The 18,892-nt window shown below is 42.3% G+C and overlaps 1 protein-coding gene across 3 annotated transcripts in view; it reads right to left on the bottom strand.

The window, feature by feature from the left end:
• Window positions 1–18,892, bottom strand: part of LOC135459272 (spindlin-Z-like) — a 104,819-nt gene that overhangs the window by 16,775 nt on the left and 69,152 nt on the right. For all 3 annotated transcript variants that reach the window (XM_064735050.1, XM_064735052.1, XM_064735051.1), the window contains exon 3: window positions 11,703–11,751. In XM_064735050.1, the coding sequence (XP_064591120.1) occupies window positions 11,703–11,751 (49 nt within the window). The remainder of the gene's footprint in view (window positions 1–11,702; window positions 11,752–18,892) is intronic.

Below are 18,892 nucleotides of genomic sequence, written 5' to 3' on the forward strand. Positions count from 1 at the left end.
ACTTAAAAGACTGCTTTTTTGACATTCCTTTGCATCATGATAATGCTCCTAAATTTGCCTTTTCTGTCCCAAGCACTAATATGCAAGCACCCCTGCAAAGGTATTACTGTGTGGTCCTTCCCCAGGGCATGAAAAACAGTCCTACTATTTGCCAGTGGTTTGTTGTGAGGGTCCTCAGCCCCATTTGCCAAAAGATGCCTGCTGCCTTATTATATCATTACATGGGTGACATTCTTATTGCAGCAGAAAAACAGGAAGTTATGGAGGAAGCCTTAGTCCTTATTGTTGCTGCTGTAACCCAGGAGGGCTTTGTGTTGCTTCCAAAAAAATCCAGCATCAACCTCCTTGGAAATACCTCGGCTGGCACATTAGGACCCAGAGTATTTCTCCTCAGCCTTTACAAATTCAAACAGACATTCACACTTTGCATGATGCCCAAAAGCTTTTGGGTTCAATTAATTGGGTTCATTCCTTGCTAGGAATCTCAAATGCAGATGTGAGCCCTTTGATCTGTTAAAAGGAGAACCAGATCTCCTGTCACCTCAGCAGCTCACACCAGAAGCCTGCCAAGCACTGCAGCAAGTAGCTGATGCTATTTCAAATCAGCAAGTGGCCCGCTGGGCCCCTGAGTTGCTTTTTTCTTTAATAATTCTGAATTTGGCAAGGCAACCCCATGCTTTGACTTTTCAGTGGGATCCTAAAGTGCCTGACCCCTTGCTGACCATAGAGTGGATTTTTCTGCCACACCAAATGTCTAAAACTATAAGCACACAACATGAGATGCTTGCTTTTCTCATTGTAAAAGCTAGACAGAGACTTACCACACTTGCAGGTGTGGATTTTTGTTTGATCTCTTTGCCTATTACTACTGTCTATTTACAGTGGCTGTTGCAGAAATCTGAAGTTTTTCAAATGGCCCTCACTGACTTTTCTGGACAACTTTCTACACATTCCCTGAATCACAAGTTTGTGGCAACCAGCTTTAATCTCCTAATGCGACCCAAGAGAAGTGAGGTTCCGTTACAAGCTTTAACTGTTTTTACAGATGGATCTGGCTGCACCCACAAGTCAGTACTGCTTTGATGGAAAACAGATCTCAACCAATGGGATTCATATTTCACCACTGTTTCAGGTTCTCCCCAGATTGCTGAATTGGCAGCTGTTGTGCAGGCCTTCCAGCGATTTGTCACCCTTTTTAACTTAATAACAGATTCTGCTTATGTTGCAGGACTTGTGGAGAGAGCTGAAGCTGCCATACTAAAGGATGTTCCCAACAAGGAATTGTTTCAGTGGTTACAACTTGTTTTCCTTTTAGATACTAGGCAGCACCCCTATTTTGTCATGCATGTCAGGTCTCACACTACTTTACCTGGTTTTATTGCAGAAGGAAACCGGCAAGCAGATTTTCTTACCCTACCTGTTCAACTGCCGGACCACTTTTCCCAGGAAAAACTCAGTCACTCATTTTTTCACCCGAATGCTGCTGTGCTCACCTGTGCCTTTGACTTGACCACATGCCAAGCTGTTAGTATTACAGCTGTGTGCCCAGACTGTCAAAGACACTCCTTCCCCTCCATTGCAGGAGGTGTTAACCCTAGAGGACTTCAAAGCCGTCAAATCTGGCAAACATATGTTACTCATTTTCCTGAATTTGATAGACTTAAGTACATTCATTCCTCTATTGATACCTTTTTGGGTCCTTTATTTGCATCCTATCATACAGGAGAATCAGCAAAAGAAGTTTGCCATCACTTTACGAGTGCCTTTGTAGTACTGGGTATCCTCTCACAAGTCAAAACTGATAATGGCCCAGCATATATTTCTCAGAGAGTTGCAAATTTCCTTGCCCTCTGGGAAGTAACACACAAAACAGGGATTCCTCATTACTCAACAGGCCAAGCTATAATCCAAAGGGCCCATGCTTCACTGAAGTGTCTTTTGTTACAACAGAAAGGGGCAATAAGGAATGCTACTCCGGCAAAGTGATGACAAAAGGTGTATGTTTTTGACTTTTTAAATTGTTCCCTCATGGATCTTAACCCTCCAATTGTAAGGCATTTTGGCAAAAACCCTCAGTTAGAAGTTAAGCAGAATGCCCCTGTTCTTATTAAGGACCCAGAAACAGGTAAAAATATAGGACCTTATCCCCTTGTCACATGGGAAAGAGGTTTTGCTTGTGTCTCCACAGAAAACGGCCTGAGGTGGATCCCAGCCAAGAATGTGAGACCTTTCAGAGAATCCTTGCATACCTCCCTGAGGATCCTGATCACCCTGGCACTTCCTCCCTGGTTTTGCCCACTTCACCCTCAGCTCTGCCTTCTCAGACTGCAGAGTTCGGATCCCCCAAGAACCCGCGGCCACCCAAACCAGCTTCTACCTGACCCGAGGGGACTCATCGACCTCTCACCACTTTGAGAGCTGTACAGTCGACTCATTCCAGAGATAGTAAAAGCTCTAATTGCAGAACAAATCTCCCTCCAAGAAAAATGGCAGAGATGGAGTGAAAGGAGGCTTGGACTTAGATGTGAAAATAACCCTATCCCTTTTTTTATTTGCAGAGACTATTCCCACCAAGTGTGGACTTTGTGTTTATGTTATAAGTGCCAAAGAAAGTGGTATTGCAAATCAGAACACTGGCTTTGGGATTGCCCACAGTGTGATCCTTTGCACTATTCTTTTGGTGATTGTGTCATTTTAAAATTTGTTTGTGGGAAGGAGCATGGCTGGCTTCCACATCAGTATTTTTGGGAGCCGGATGTGCCTTCTCAGGCTGTTTATTCTGGTAGGACTCCTTCTCGATGAAGGAGAGGTAGTTGCAATGCCACCTCTTCCAGAATGCAACATGTGGCTTACACTAGCTCAAGCTTTAAATGAATCTACGTTGTGCCTATCCATGACCTCCCTCAGTGATCCTTTCCAGACTCGCCTAGTAGCCATGCCTTTAGAGAAAAGTGAATGGGATGCCTTATATAACATGACAATGCCCAGGGATTGTATCGCCCCAGGTTGAATTGAGTCAGTGTGGTGGTGCAATAAGTACTGTAAAAAGAATAATAGGACAGCAAGATGGTATTTTACTAATGAGAGAGAGTTAGGAGTAAATAAAGTTTCTGATTTTTTACTCTTTCCCTACAGCCTCAAGAATTGGACATTTTTGGATCCACGCAGTCCTTTGCGTGTTTCTTTTAAAATCATACTAGTGGACCCTTTGCTGAGAAAAGATTTGGCCTTGATGTTTCGGGCACGGGAATTTATGGTAATGCTTCTGCCTGGTGTAATCATACCCTGCCTCAGCCAATTTTACCTGCAGTGGCTTCTATTGGGTTAATAGACTATAAATTCTTGATATGTGGAAACAGAGCCTGGAAACTAATATCAGGAAGGGCTGTAGGAGGCCCTTGCACTTTTGGGCGACTAATCATGTTTCACTCCTTACAGGAAAACTTACCATCTTTACACAGATTGGTGCGAGCAAAGTGTAGCACACACACATAGCCTAAATTGGGATGATAACATCGAATCCTGGAACATTGAAGCCCGAGTATTTGCCTCAATTATTCCATCTATAGGCATGACACACGCATTAAAAGCTTTAAATAACCTTGGCTGCTGGCTTGCAAAGCAAACTAATGCTACTAGCTCTGCTTTAACAGGCTTATTAACAGTTGTTGATAGCGTGAGACATGATATGCTGCAAAGTAGATCTGCGATAGATATTTTGCTTTTGGCGCATGGACACGGTTGCAAGGATTTTGTAGGCTTATGCTGCATGAATCTTTCTGACAACTCTTTGTCTATTCATGCTAACATACAGGTCCTTCGAGACAGTATAACCAAATTAAGAGTAGTAGATGATAGTGACTGGCTTGGGCATACACTTGGGGGATGGAGGCTTACTGGCTGGCTTAAACACTTAGCTAAAACAGGAATTTATATTTTAGCCATATTATTGCTTATGATGATTTGTTTGCCATGTGTTTTGCAATGTGTTCAGAGACTGATTGATAAATCCACAAAGAAAATTTTACTGGTGGAAAAGAAAGGGGGACATGTAGAAATACAACTAGAAAGCTGAGCTGGAAGCACTCTTCAGCTCATGGCAGAAGTGGATATGTTAGTATTAGTAGGCCATAAGCCTTGGCAACAGAAAGCAGAACTCTGAAGAAGGAAAGCAAAAGTTAACGGTGTGCTTGGTACAATGTGCTTGGTAAGCAGAAATTATTTAAGATTGCACATACCTGTGCTAGTATGTACAAGGCTTTGAATTAAGCAATGTTACTTAGTTACATAAATGTTATAGTTGTGCTATTTTTAGTTACAGCTGAAAAGGTATATAAACTCAGCTGTGTGTATCAATAAACAGCTTCATGTCTGCAAACCATGGAGACCCTGTCTCTTTATCAATCGTCGTTAGTATACTGAAGGTCAGGTAGACAACATTCACAGCCTTTCCCTTGTCTACTAAGAGGGTAACATTGTCATAGAAGGAGATAAGGTCAGTGAAACAGGACCTGCCTTTCATAAATCCAAGCTGACTGGATGTGATCAAATGGTTGTCTTGTATGTGCTGCATGATGGCATTCAAGATAATCTGTTCCATAGCATTCCCAAGGATCAAGGTCAGGCTGACGGTCCTGTAGTTCCCTGGATCCTCCTTCCAGCCCTTCTTGTAGATGTACATTATATTTGCAAACTTCCAATCAACTGAGACCTCCCCAGTTAACTGGGACTGATGGCAAATTATTCAAAGTGGCTTAATGAGAACTTTCACCAGCTCCCTCAGTAACCTTGGATGGATCCTGTCCTGCTCCATAGACTAGTATGTGTCTAAGAGGTGTAGCAGGTTGCTGACTATTTCCTCTTTGATTATGGGGGCTCATTCTGCTCCCTGCCTGTCTTACAGGTCAGTGGGCTGGGTACCCTGAAGACAACTGGTTTTGCTATTAAAGACTGAGGCAAAGAAGACCTTCATTACCTTAGTCTTTTCCTCATCTTTTGTCATTATGTTTCCCCCCTCATCCAAAAAAGGATGGAAATTCTCCTTAGCCCTCCTTTTGTTGCTAATATATTTTTAGAAACAGTTTTTATTGTCTTTTACAGCAGTAGTCAGATTAAGTTCTAGTTGGGCTTTGGACCTTCCAATTTTCTCCCTGCACAACCTCTCAACATCCTTGTAGTCCTCCTGAACTGACTGTCCTTTCTTCCAATGGTCATAAACTCTCCTTTTTTCCCTGAATTCCAGCCAAAGCTCTCTGTTCAGCCAGGCTGGTCTTCTTCCCTGTCAGCTTCTCTTTCAGCACACTGGGATGGCCTGAGCCTTTAACATTTTCTTCTTGAAGAATGTTCAGCCTTCCTGGACTCCTTTGTCCTTCAGAACTGCCTCTCAAGGGACTCTTTCAACCAGGCCCCTAAACAGGCTGAAGTGTGCCCTCCACAAGTCCAAGGTGGCAGTTCTGCTGACTCCTCTCCTTACTTCTGCTACACCTATTGGGACACACGAGACAGATGATGGACTTTGGACTTGGTTAGCATAAGAGATTTGATAACAGGATGCCTTGGCAAGAACAAACAGAGCTTTGAAGATTGCAAGAAAATTGGATCAGACTGGAACAGGGAAGAAGATTGAATCAACTTCTGCAAGCAAGAGATGTTTAAAATGTATAAGTTTGTTTATGCGATGATTAACCCAATCATTGTTTTAAAACATTACTAGTCTTCCTAGAATAAGTATATAAGCAGTTGTACTTCACAATAAATTTGGATTCTTTGACAATTTCACAGAGTCCCCGTCTCTCTTCATTGCTGATAACACCAAGCAGGAACTTGTCACCATTGTCCCCTATCGCTTAAGTCACCACATTCTGCCAAGCAAAGACAGGATAGAAAATATTCCATATCATATGTCCTGTCTGCCTGACAGTCCTGCTGCAGGGAAGGTAGGGGGCAATTCCAGTAGTCTGTCTTTCACTCTCCCTGATACTCCTTAACAACCTACTCATCACGTTCTAGAGCTTTGTTGCTAAGCAGCGGAGTTCCTCTACCTGAGTGAACCTCCCCCAGTTGTGCTCACTGCTGCTGTACAGTACTGGCATAAGAGTAGGATATGCCCTGCAGCCCCACACATGGGTAGCAGCATCTTCCCACCAGAGCTCTGTCTGAAAAACTGTCATTCATTGTGGGTGCAGAGTTTAGAGTGTTCATAGCTTTCTGCCAGCTGGATACCATTACTTCCTGGTTATGTTGGCAGAGCTACAGTGCCTTTTTTGCACGCCCTTCCCTGCAAACAGCCCTATTGTGTCACTAGCACTCCCTAGGGGCTTCTTTCATATGGAGGTGGGGGGGTTGACCACCATTCCTCCTGTCCCCACCCAGGTCTTATCAGCAGCTGTAGCACAAGTGTGGGCTCCTGGCGGCTCTTGTGGCTCCCCCAGGTTCAGGAATCCCTCCTATGCTATGGATTGTGCTGGCACCAGAGCTGCTCATCTCAGTGACTAAGTATTTATCTTGAAGACACTAAGCTGATAAGTGAAGTCTTGTAACAAGAAAGGGTTTTATTAGCAGAACCAAATCATGGAAAATTCAAAGAAATTTAGAAAAGAGTACAAATGAAGAAGAGTAGCAATGGTCAGTACAATTTCTGTATTTCATGGAACCATGTAGAAAAATTATTAAAAATAGGGCCTGAATCAGAATTTTGATACTATTTTGATACTATTACAGTCTGTCACTAATGGGGGTAATATGATCAGAGAATTGTTATAAACTCTTTTTCCTTAATATTCAGACTGTGAGGCACATTACTAAAGACAGACGTTGTAAAATACTTTCTGTCCTCCTTCAAAAGCCATCATTCAGTTGTGAAAATAATTTTCTTAGGATTACAGGTGTATTGGGCTTACGTGGCAAGGTTTTGGTGAGGTGGTTTGACCAGGAAGAAGTGGGAATTCTGGGATGTTGTGGTCAAACCAATGGTGCTCAGATTTTTATATTGGCATCTGGTGTGGCCAATGGGGTTTGGACACACCTCTGAGAATACACAGGGGTTAAAAGCAGAGCTTCGGCCCTGGGAGGCTCTCTTGGGACTTTGAGGGAAGGAGGTCAGATCGCCCTCCCTCGTCCAGCTGCTGCTGCTGGGCGGGGCAGGGGCAGCCATGTGGTAGGCCCGGGGCCTGGACAGAGATGGGGGGTGAGAAGGCCCTTGAGGATGGAAGGGTGGAGGAGCCCCAAGAGACAGCCATCAGGCAGCCATTTCCCCCCCCAGGAGGGAGAGAGAGGAGAGCCGGCATCTGAATGTGATAGCAGCCGGCTCAGGAGGAGAAAGGGGGGGGGAGAGTGCAGCCCGGCCGCAGCAGCAGCAGCGCGTGTGGGAGTACCGGAGTGCTCCGGGACAGACAGAGACTGAACTTTTAACCCTTTTGCTTCATGACTGGGACCTTGCAAAAAAAATGCTGATCCTCCTCGGAGCTGAATAAGAAGGGAGATAAGAGGTGAGATGAGACAAGGACCTGGCCTGAAGGACGTGGAGAAGTTTAACTGAGTGGGGAGAGATGATTGGAGTGGCCTTTTGGCTGGACTTTTCTTGTGTGGCCATGGACTCAGTGTGTTCCTGTGACACAGAGACTGCACTTGGGGGGAAGCAGTGCCTCGGAACCAGGAGGGTTCATCGTGGGGACCCCTCGGCCCCAGAGGGTTGAAAAAATATGGGGGGGACAGATGTCCCAAAGCAGAGAGTGTGCCTTTTTGGAGTGAGACAAGGCATCCTTAAAAGACAGCCCTAGAAGCAGCTCTGGTCCAAGCACAGTGGTGAGAGCACTGGGCATGGAGGGAAGATGTCACAAGCGGCAAAAGGACTTTCCGGGCGGTGCCGAAGTGACAGGGAAGCACACAAGGTTTCAGCGTGTTTCCAGGGAAAGACTATGGAACAAGAAGGACTCCTCTCCTCTTCATGAACTGAAGTTTGAGTATTCTAAAGGGTGGTGCCAGGCTGGGCAGTTGGTGATTTGGGAGAATGTATCGGATTGGGAAATTTCGGTGGTGGGGAGGAGGAAAGTGTTTTTTGTAAGGTCTTCAATTTCTTTTCCTTATAGTTTTTTTCCTATTTTCCTGTAGGTTAGGTAATAAAGTTTTCTTTATGCTTATGCTGGAGCCTGTTTTGCTTATTCCTGGTCACATCTCACAGCAGACACCAGGGAGAGGGTGTTTTCATGGGGGCACTGGCTCTGTGCCAGGCTCAAACCATGACAGTTTATAATTGACACACATACACATACAGACATGACAACACCTGCAGAAGTAGCCTCTATGAGAGGAAGTCAGGCTACCCTGTGCCAGACACAGCTGGTTCCAGCTGGCTTGGCAATGGTCCCACTGACAGCTAAAGTAGAGAGAGACAATCAGCAAAGTTTATGGTGCCTTTGTGAAAACATATGTAGCAAAGAGCAAAAAAACCACCACTGGACAGGCAGAGAAGGAGGGGAAGAAAAGGATTCATGCTGGAGCAGTTAGGTATTTAATGAAGGAACTGAGGCCCATGGAGAACCCATAGAGAACCCATGCCAGAACAGAGTTTAACTGACAGGACTGTCTTCCCCACAAGAGACCATGCTGAATCAGACTTTCCTGACAGGAACTGTGACCTGTAGAGAACCTATGCCAGAGCAGGAAGAAATTAAGTACAAGAGGAAAGGAGTGGCGGAAAGCAACCATTATGTAGGGACTGTAAACTCCCCTCCCTCATTTTCCCTGCACCCTGGGGGTGGTGGTGAGTCTGGAGTGAAGGAATTAATTAAACATGGGAAAGGAGGAAAGAAAGGTGTTGTTATAATGTTTGTCTTCCTGTTTCTTACCACCTGAATCTATTTAAATTTGCAATAAATTAATTTTCCACAAGTCAAGCCTGTTTTGCCTGTGATAGTGCCTGGTAAGTGTAGCAGAGCATCTCCCCCACCATAAGACCTTATCTGTTGCTTGTTAGCTGGTGAAATAACTCAGGGCATCCTGCCCCTCACATGATCTTCACATGAGCTTTGGTGAAATAATCAAGACAGCTTGTCTTGTAGTGAGAGATTTTGGCGACATGGCACTAAGGCTTTCAGCTGACAATAAACATCTTGCTGTGGAAGCAAGATGTGGAAAGATAAGCTGGAATTTCTGACTGACAGACACTTCACTTTACAAAGTATAGAAGCTGCACAAAACTTTCACAAAGCAGGAATCTTCTTCACATTCCTTGGAAATGTGTGGGGCTTTCTCCCCAAAGTTGGGACACCTGCTTTTTGGTTACTCTCCCAAGAGTTGAGGGAAGGGAACCTGTGTACACTATTGTCATTTTGGTGATAATTTACATGACTCCTAATCAATACTATTTCTTTGCTTGCTTTAATATAGGTACCTTAATGTCGTGCACTGTTTTATGTAATCTACTAGTAGTTCTTTTCATTTTATACTGTGTAATATGTAACTTTGTTTAAGGCCTTTTGTAGGTTATCTCCTGCTTATTCAATAAATAACTCATTTTATAATAGACCTGATCTGCCATTCTTAGAACTTGCAGGCCAGAGCTATTTTAGTTGTAGGCCAACTTAATTTAGGCTGCTGCCAAAAATCTGAGGCTAAGACAGGGCTTGTCTGAAGCTCCCATTCAATTGGTAACAGTAAGCAACCTTCCTGTCTTTATCTGGAGCCATGAACATTCTCATTCTATTTTCTCCCCCTGCCTCACTGAGGAAGGGGAGTAAGCAGGTGGGTGGGAGTTTGGCTCATAGTCAAGTATAAACCACCACAAGAAGTTAGTTCAAACTGCAATCAGAAATTCACAAGGGATAAGTACAGTGACAGTTAAGGGGCAGATAGAATCTTCACCACAAAGTCCTTGAACCGCCAACTATGAGAAACTGGTAAGATGTTAGACTATTTCCTTATGCACCAAGGGTGGAAAAGATAAGAACCAAGAGACTACTGACTGATCTGACACAGAGTCAACTTTTTATTCGCAAAAATCATCACTACCCATTGACACTGACAGAACATTCAGAAGAACTGCCCTTTTGTAGCTGACCATGGGACCCCCTTCCAAAAGGGTCAATGGTTAACTAACATTTCAGTTAAGAAGAATTTAGAAAACTAATCCACACAGCTCATTTTATCTCTTCCTCAGTTACTGGACTACGTCCTGTTCTGTCCTGGTGGCTCTTCCCTCCCCTATGAACTTACGAACTGAGTTTAAAATCTCCCCTAAGACCTTAAAGTGCCAGTAACTTGTTCCACTTTTTCTTTTAATGAGGAATGTAAAAGTCATCATAACTAAATCAATGACAAAATATGCATTATTAATTAATGGTCTGCGGTAATGGCTCATAGTAGTATCAGCATACATTTTTAAACAGTGATTCATATCTCACTTGTTTAAACATGTCTACAGTGCTACTTACTGTTAATTTCAAAAATATAAGCAATGAATATGAAATAAAAACAACTCTATACTAGTGTGTCATTTGCAGAGAAGTCATTGAGCAGCACACAAAGTCATCTTGGTTTGGTACAAAATAAAACCTTCATCAAACAATTCTTAAACAATTAAACTAGGCTAAATCAATATAAAGCTCAGCTGGGTGCTTAAGTTAAATGCCTCAAAATCACGTGACTTAGGATCATGACTTAATATGCCCCATAAAAGCCTTTATGCTAAAAAATATACAACCTATTTAGGTATTTAAATAAGTGTATACCAAAATAACGAAAAAGACAAATCTAGCCACCCTCAAGTACAAAAGGCAACCCACCTCTGATAGTCTTCCCATCATACACTCCTTTCTCTGAGCGGTTGAAAAAGAACAAAAGAAATTAAATTTTAACTCTACCTGTCTCTAGACAAATAAATGTTTATGTCTGCCTTGTAAGGAGATAGACAAGACTGAATAATGAAGAGTTGGTGGAAGGAATTAAGAGTAGTTTTACATCAGGTGTCGCATTTGAGAAATAGTTAATACTAATTCAAATGTTAATCATGGAAGATATTTCTGCCAGACAAATTGTTTTGGATTTATGCCTGTTGTATATCAGCATTATAAAACTTCATACTCAAAATATAACTAATAGCATTTTAATAAATTTCACCTTTCTCTAGCTTATTTTAGAGTTCACCCACCAGAGATGCAGCCAGATACATCCAGCTGTTCGAAATGAAGGTAAATTTTGTCTAAGCTACTACCTATATCTTTTCACATTTACTCATAGCAACATTTAGCTACTACTATCTAAAATTCTAGTAGAGTGAATAATAAATATGATGAATGTATAGGATAAGCAAGTAACCTTCACACAAATAGTAGCCATACTACAGTATATTGAATTTTTTTTAACAGGTAAAAAAACCTTTTCAAAAACTAAAGCTGCAATGAATCCTAGAGTACATATGCCCAATTTCTGGCTTGCAATCTCTTGTTTCTGAATTATAAGTTACAGAACTTTGTTGACAGAATAATTTCTCTCGGAATAACATTCAAAATTATGTTTAGAACTGTACCAATGGTGCATTCTTTCCCATTGCCCTCCCAAAAGAATTTAAGTCTGATTCTACACACATACACCATTTGAATACTGCTCCGCATTTTTTTCAAAATGACTGGAACAATACAGATACATTTCTAGAATGGTACTGCCAGTTATTGAGAACTACACTTGAGGAAGTATTAGGAACTTACTTGTGGGAAGTTCTTTTCTTCATCATGCTTGCAGAGACTCCCGCATGACCTACAATATAAATGATAGAATTATTGAACAATAAAATCTGTTTATACACAATGTCAAAAAGATATCTTATAGAAAAGTTCTCCTTTTCAAGTAAAAAAGCTTAAACACATCATGATGGGATTTATCAATGAGTTTCTACAATGGAAGAAGGCTGAGGAGATAGGCAAGGACTACGTACTCATGAAGTTAAGTGAAGAATTAGGGAGTTACTGATGATAGCTGTTACAAAAAGCCGAACTAGACACAAAGGAGACTGAAGGTAGCCTTTGTTATAGATAAATGGCTACAACAGTTAAGGGATTAAAATGGCTGTGTATCTGCCCTTGAGTTGATAATATCATCAAATACATATATTCCTGCATTAGTGAGGCCAGAATGGATGGGTGTATACATGGCTCAGCCAAAATCATTATAAAAACTTAGTATAGAGACAAAACCAAGTTTAAAAACTATGTATAGCATATATACTATAAAAATGGTCCAACTAACAGACAGAACTTGGAATAGAGCAACAGGCTTGAGTCGGTTTCAACCCACATATTTCTTCTCAACAACTGGGGATGCCCAGCCAGCATTGTGATGGAGACCAATAATGGCAAACACATTTGTATTGTGATGCAACAGTACATTGCAACTGCTATACTCTGCTAAATGTACTTGCACTGTTATTTAAGTAAATTGCTGTATCATTCTGCTAAATCAAAGTTCCATGTAATGTCAAATAAAGAAATTCATGTATTGGGTTTGCATGGCCCAGTTTTTGCAGCAGGGGGAACTACAGGGGTGGCTTCCATGAGAAGCTGCTAGAAGCTTCCCCCATGTCTGACAGAGCCAATGCCATCTGGCTCCAGGATGGATTTGTTGCTGGCTAAGGCTGAGCAAATCAGAAATGGTAGTAATGCCTCTGTGATTACACATTTAAGAAGTAAAAAAAATAAATAAATTATTGTGCAGTTGTAATTGCAGCCAGAGAAGAGAGGAGTGAGAATATGTGAGATGAACAGTTCTGCAGACACCCAGGTCAGTGCAGAAGGAGGGGCAGGAGGTGCTCCAGGGGCTGGAGCCGAGATTTCCCTGCAGCCCATAGTGCAGACCATGGTGAAGCAGGCTGTCCTGCTGCAGCCCATGGAGGAGTCCCACACCAGAGTAGGCAAATGCCTGAAAGAAGGCTGTGAATTTGTATGAAACCTGTGATGGAGCAGGGTCCTGGTAGGACTTGTGACCCCATGGGGGACCCATGCTGGAGCAGTCTGTCCCCAGATGACTGCACCCCATGGAAGGGACTCATGATGGAGCAGTTAATAAAGAACTGCAGTCCATGGGAAGCACTACCATTGGAGAAGTTTGTGCAGAATTATATCCCATGGGCAGGACCACATGCTGGCACAGGTAAAGGACTCCTCTGCCTGAGCAACAGCAGAAGCAACCTGTGATGAACTGACTGTAACCCCCCTTCCCTGTCTCTCTGCACCTCTGGCAGGGAGGAGGTAGAGCTGAGGAAGGAGGGAGGGATGGGGCAAAGGTGTTTTTAAGATTTATTTTACTATCCTGCTCTGATTTTGTTTGCAATAAATTCAATTAATATCCCTAAGCTGAGTCTGTTTTGCCCATTATGGTAATCAGTGAGTGATCTCTCCTGATCCTTAACCCATGAGCCTTTCACTATATTTTCTTTCTCATGTCCAGTTACAGAAGAGAGTGGCAGAGCAGCTTTGGTGGGTACCTGGCATCCAGCCAAGGTCAACCCACCACACTTCATAAAACTAACATTGGCATTAAAGCATTAAACCCTATACACATGGAATATCTAAAAGGACACAGTCAGAGAGTGTTGGACACATGCATGTTATCAATTAAAAAACTCCTCATATATCTGTAGAAATGTTCAGAATTTAATCCATGGACATTTAAATTCACACCTACAGAGAAATACTTAATTGAGGTTTCTCTACAGATCCAAACAAATTCTTAAACATTATGTGCATGTTCCAAGCATAGCTTTGGCATATGTATTCAGAAAATTAATTTTCATAATAGCAATAGTGTCACACAAGAGTTAAGCACTGAAAGTGCAATTAACCTTAACAGTTTCCATAAATATTTTAATATTTGGATTTTCCTATGGAGAAATAAAAGGACATCTATCACGTGACAGAAGTGGCAGAATTAAAATAAGACTACATACATTTTGTTTCCAACACTCAAGCTTGTACTGAATCCATGAAAATATGCATCTCCAGTTTTAACAACAACTGGAATTTGAAGTTTTCAAAAATTAGGCCCTCCATGCAAATAGCTACAGTAAAGATGCTATTTGCAATAAAGACCAAGGAAATAGAACTTCCCTTGAACATGTTTATAAGAACTAACAGCTAGCAATTAAAAGATATCTCAAAAAATATGAATATAAGCCCAAAAGATTTTTGAGACTTGACTGCACCAACTGAACAAGCATTTTCACCCCGTCATTAGTCACATCTTAATTATATGAGGAAACAAGTTTAAAAACATACTTATTAAAAAAAAAAAAAAATCTGTTCTCACAAAGTAAAAAACCACAAACACACAGACTTCATGTTTTCCATTACTGATCAATGAGAAAAAGTAAGATTTAACTAAATAAGTTCAAGTAGTTAAAACACTATAAAAAGCATACCCACATATTTAGCAGGATGGTTCAACACAAAACTTGTTTTCTGTACTCTGCTCAGAGACTTTGAATCTTACTATACAGTGCAACACATTTAGCCTTCCAAAACAAAAGTAGCCTTAAAGATACACAGAAGGAAGATCTATTACAGAAGCTGCAAAAAATGCAAAGGACAAGCTATGCACTGTACTCAGAATGAGTGTTTGCCCTGTTCAGTAACTGTTCACCTTAGGCACCTCTTATTTTTGATAAAACTCAAGTTCTACAGCCAGATGTCTTTTTTTCTCTCAAATTCACTTACGTGCAAAATTTCTTGACTATTCATACACAGTCTCCATGAATGAAATGACGTACCAAACTAACAAATATTTACAACACTGAACTGAGAGTTTGACAGTAGACTACCCCATTTTGCTGTCAAAGAAAAATGAGCTTGACGGGCCCTGACAGATTTCAAGAACTTGCTTGTTCATATACCTAGCTCTAGAGAAAAATCAACTGAGCAAACAGTACTGCTCAGTTTCTTGTGTTGGTAGCTTAAGGTAGTGCCCAGTTTAATAAAAAGTTACAACACTTAGATGAAGAATGTGAATATAGCCTACTTACAAGAAGAGATGGTAACAAGGTACATGAAGAAATTGAGCAAAAGAAAGACATGGATCTGTTAGAGTGAGCCCAGAGGAAGGCTGTTGGAGATTTTTTCAGAAATGGCTTAGAAAGCAGCTGTGAGGAGTAAAATTCTCACAGCCGATTTCTGTAAACAGTAGAAGTTCTCAGGTTGTTTTTAATTACAAGCAAAAGTGACAAACATGAAGACCTTGAGAACCTTGCATACCAGAGTTCTCAGGCAGCTTTCTCATAACAAGTAGATATTCTATCTTTGGCTGTTTTGGGAAAGCAAAAATAATTTTGAGAACCCAAATCTTGGTATTAGAAACATAAGGAGGAGTTGGTATGTTATCTCTGACCTATTGTGAGCTCGGGTTTGCAATATGCATGAACTTAATTAACACGGTTATAAAAAGTGATGGTTTGAGTGAATAAACGGAGTCAGATGCTGAACAAGGAAGTTGGGTCTCTCCCTCCATCTTCAATAGAAGGCCACAAAAACAATGTCCAAATGCCTCAAAGATTGACAGGCTTGGGGCATTGACTGCCTCTCTAGGAAGCCTGTTCCAGAGTTTGACCACCCTCTTGGTAAAGAAATGCTTCCTAAGGTCAAATCTAAACCTCCCCTGATGCAGCTTTGAACCATTCCCACATGTACTGTCACTAGATACCAGGGAGAAGAGCTCAGCACTTCCCTTTCCAGTTCCCCTACTCAGGAAGCTGTAGAGAGCAATGAGATCACAGTTTAGCCTTTTTTCTTCCAAGCTAGATAAGACCAAAGTCCTTTGCCATTCCTCAAAGGACATTCCTTCCAGTCCTGTCAACAGCATTGTTGCCCTCTTCTTGGGCAATTAAAGAACCTTCACATCTTTTTTTAATTAGAGCGATGTCCTGTTTTAGGGCAAATTTGGGAGAAAACCTCCAAAAGTGGCCCCCCCAGAAAGCAAACTCACAAGGCCGCTCCCCCCAACCAGTTTGGGAAGAATTTACTCAGAGAGAAGTGGAAAAAAATCTGTTTATTTATCAAGCAAAGCACTCCCCAACACAAAAACGAGCAATACCAGATGACAAAACTCATTCATTGCTCTAAAGAGATGACAAATTCAGAAAGTCTCTCCTGGGGGTGGTCGCTCTGTTATCAGTCCCTCCGGCACTGGGAAAGGCTGCTGTCCAGAGTAGGTGCCGGTAGGCTAAAAATTGCAAGCTCTCAGTGTTTCCCCGGGTCCCAGTCCAGAGCAGGTTCGAACGGTTCCAAAAAAAAAAAAAAAGGAAAGAAAAACAGTCCAGGGAACTTCTCTGCTTCAGCTAGCTAAACTAACTAAAAAACCATGGAGCACGGTGTTCTGTCCCATCCGTGTCCAGACACCACAGTGGAGGAGTGAGAGCAGGCTGATAACAAAACTCTGTGCTTCTTCTTCTCCCCACCTTCACTCTCAGAGCCAGTCTTGAAGGCACAGAATATAATATCCAGCATAAACAGAACACCCGGTTGGGGATACAAGCATCATAACATCACCCTAGGGCAGGGGCCAAGAAGTGCACACAATACTCAAGGTGAGGCTGCATCAATGCTAAATACAGAGGGATAAGCCCCTGATTCCAGGCTGGAGCAGCCTGTCCTTGGAGGACTGCACTCCAAGCAAGAGTGACCCATGCCGCAGCAGTTTTGGAAGGACTGTCTGCCAAAGGGGGGATTTCACATTGCAGCAGTTTTGGGAGAACTACTTCTTGAGAGATTGAAACCACTTTGGAGAAGCTCATGGAGAACTGTCCCCCGTGGGAGGGACCCCACAGCATAGCAGGGGAGCAACTTCTGTCCATGAACAGTGGAAGATCTTGGGTGACGAACTGACCAAAAACCCCATGCTCTGTCTCCCTGCACTGTTGGTGGGAAGGAGGGAGGGGTTGGGGGAAAAAGGTGTTTTTAAGGGCTTATTTTGCTTCTCATTATCCTCCTCTGACAGTGTTAGTTACAAATTCACTTTGTACTTCTAAGTTGAACCTGTTTTGCCCTTGGAGTGTTTTCTCATGGTCCTCATCTCAACTCATGAAGCCTTCATTAATTTTTTTTCCTTTCCTCCGCCCAGCTGTAGCAGGGGAGGGCTCGTGAGTGGCTATCAGGAGTGCCTGGTGTTTGGTCAGTGTCAAACCATGACAAGTGGTAAAGCTCATTAGAACAAATTCACAATATAAATGCCTTTCTGTTTTTGTTTTTCCTGCAGGAATAGGAATACTAAACTTCTGATGTTTTAGGATTTCTTTCCATCTGTATATTTTACTTTTTTCCCCCAGGTATTAAAGGGAGAAATAAACTCTCACAGCATAAGGTAGACATAAACCTTATCTTACACTAAGGCAACAAATCAACTGTGCAGAAGACTTTTAAAATTCCAAATAGCTTGCACAGTTTCTTTACAAAAATATTTATTAGTAAATACATGATGTTGTAATGATTACTATGTCTTAATGACTTAAAATATTTGAGAGCAAATAAAAATATTTTAATACATTAATGTTTAACATATATATTAAAATCATAGAATGATTTGGGTTGGAAGGGACCTTTAAGATCATCTAGTTCCAACCCCCCTGCCATGAGCAGAGACACCTTCAGATCCAACCTGGCCTTGAACACTTCCAGGGGTGAGGCATCCACAACTTCTCTGGGCAACCTGCTCTGGTGTCTCATCACCCTCAAAGTAAAGAATTTCTTTCTAATATCCAGTCTAAACCTACCTCCTTTCAGTTTCAAGTCATTCCCCTTTGTCCTATCACTCCATGCTCTTGTGAAAAATCCCTCTCTGGCTTGCCTGTAGGCCTCCTTTAGCTACTGGAAGGCTGCTATAAGGTCTCCCCGAAGCCTTCTCTTCTCCATGTTGAACAACTCCAACTCTCTCAGCCTGTTGTCCTAGGAGAGATGTTCCATCCCTCTGATCACCTTTGTGGCCCTCCTCTGGACTCGCTCTAGTTGATCCATGTCCTTTTTATGTTCAGGGTCCAAGATCTGAAAGTAGTACTCCAGGTAGGGTCTCATCAGAATGGAGTAGAGGGGGATAATCACCTCCCTCAACTTACTGGCTACACTTCTTTCGATGCAGCCTAGGATACAATTGGCTTTCTGGGCTGGAAGCACACATTGATGTCTCATGTCAAGCTCTTTATCCATTAACATCTCCATGTCCTTCTCCTCAGGGCTGCTCTCAATCCATTTTCCATCAAGCAAGTATTTGTGCTTGGGATTGCCCCAACCCAGGTGCAGGACCTTGCATGTGACTTTGTTGAACTTCATGAGGTTCACAGAGATCCACCTCTCAAACCTGTCAAGATCCCTCTGGATGGCATCCCTTCACTCCAGCGTGTTGACCACATCACACAGCTCGATATTGTTGGCAAACTTGCTGAGGGTGGACTCGATCCCACTGTCCATGTCACTGAAAAAGATGGTAAAAAACAGTGCCGGTCCCAATACTGACCCCTGAAGAACACCACTTGTCATTAATCTCCACTTGGACATTGAGCTGTTGACCACAAGTCTGAGAGTGACCATCCAGTCAATTCCTTATCTACTGACTGCTCCACCCATAAAAACCACGTCTCTCCAGTTTAGAGACCAGGATGTCAAATGCTTTGCACAAGTCCAGGTAGGTGACGTCAGCTGCTCTTCCCTCATCCACCACCTCTTTAGTCCTGTCATCAAAGGCCACCAAATGTATCAGGTATGATTAGCTGATGATGTTGATAGTCACCTTTAACAGAGAATGCCAAGCATAACAAGCAAAGCAGAAACTTTGTTTACACAAATCATCCTGAAATGTCTAGTATCACCTAAATGGCTTCTGACAGAAGCATAATTGGCATTAGTCACTCACTGTCAAGTGTCCA

Source organism: Zonotrichia leucophrys, chromosome W (genome assembly GCF_028769735.1).
Source record: "Zonotrichia leucophrys gambelii isolate GWCS_2022_RI chromosome W, RI_Zleu_2.0, whole genome shotgun sequence".
NCBI lineage: Eukaryota > Metazoa > Chordata > Aves > Passeriformes > Passerellidae > Zonotrichia > Zonotrichia leucophrys.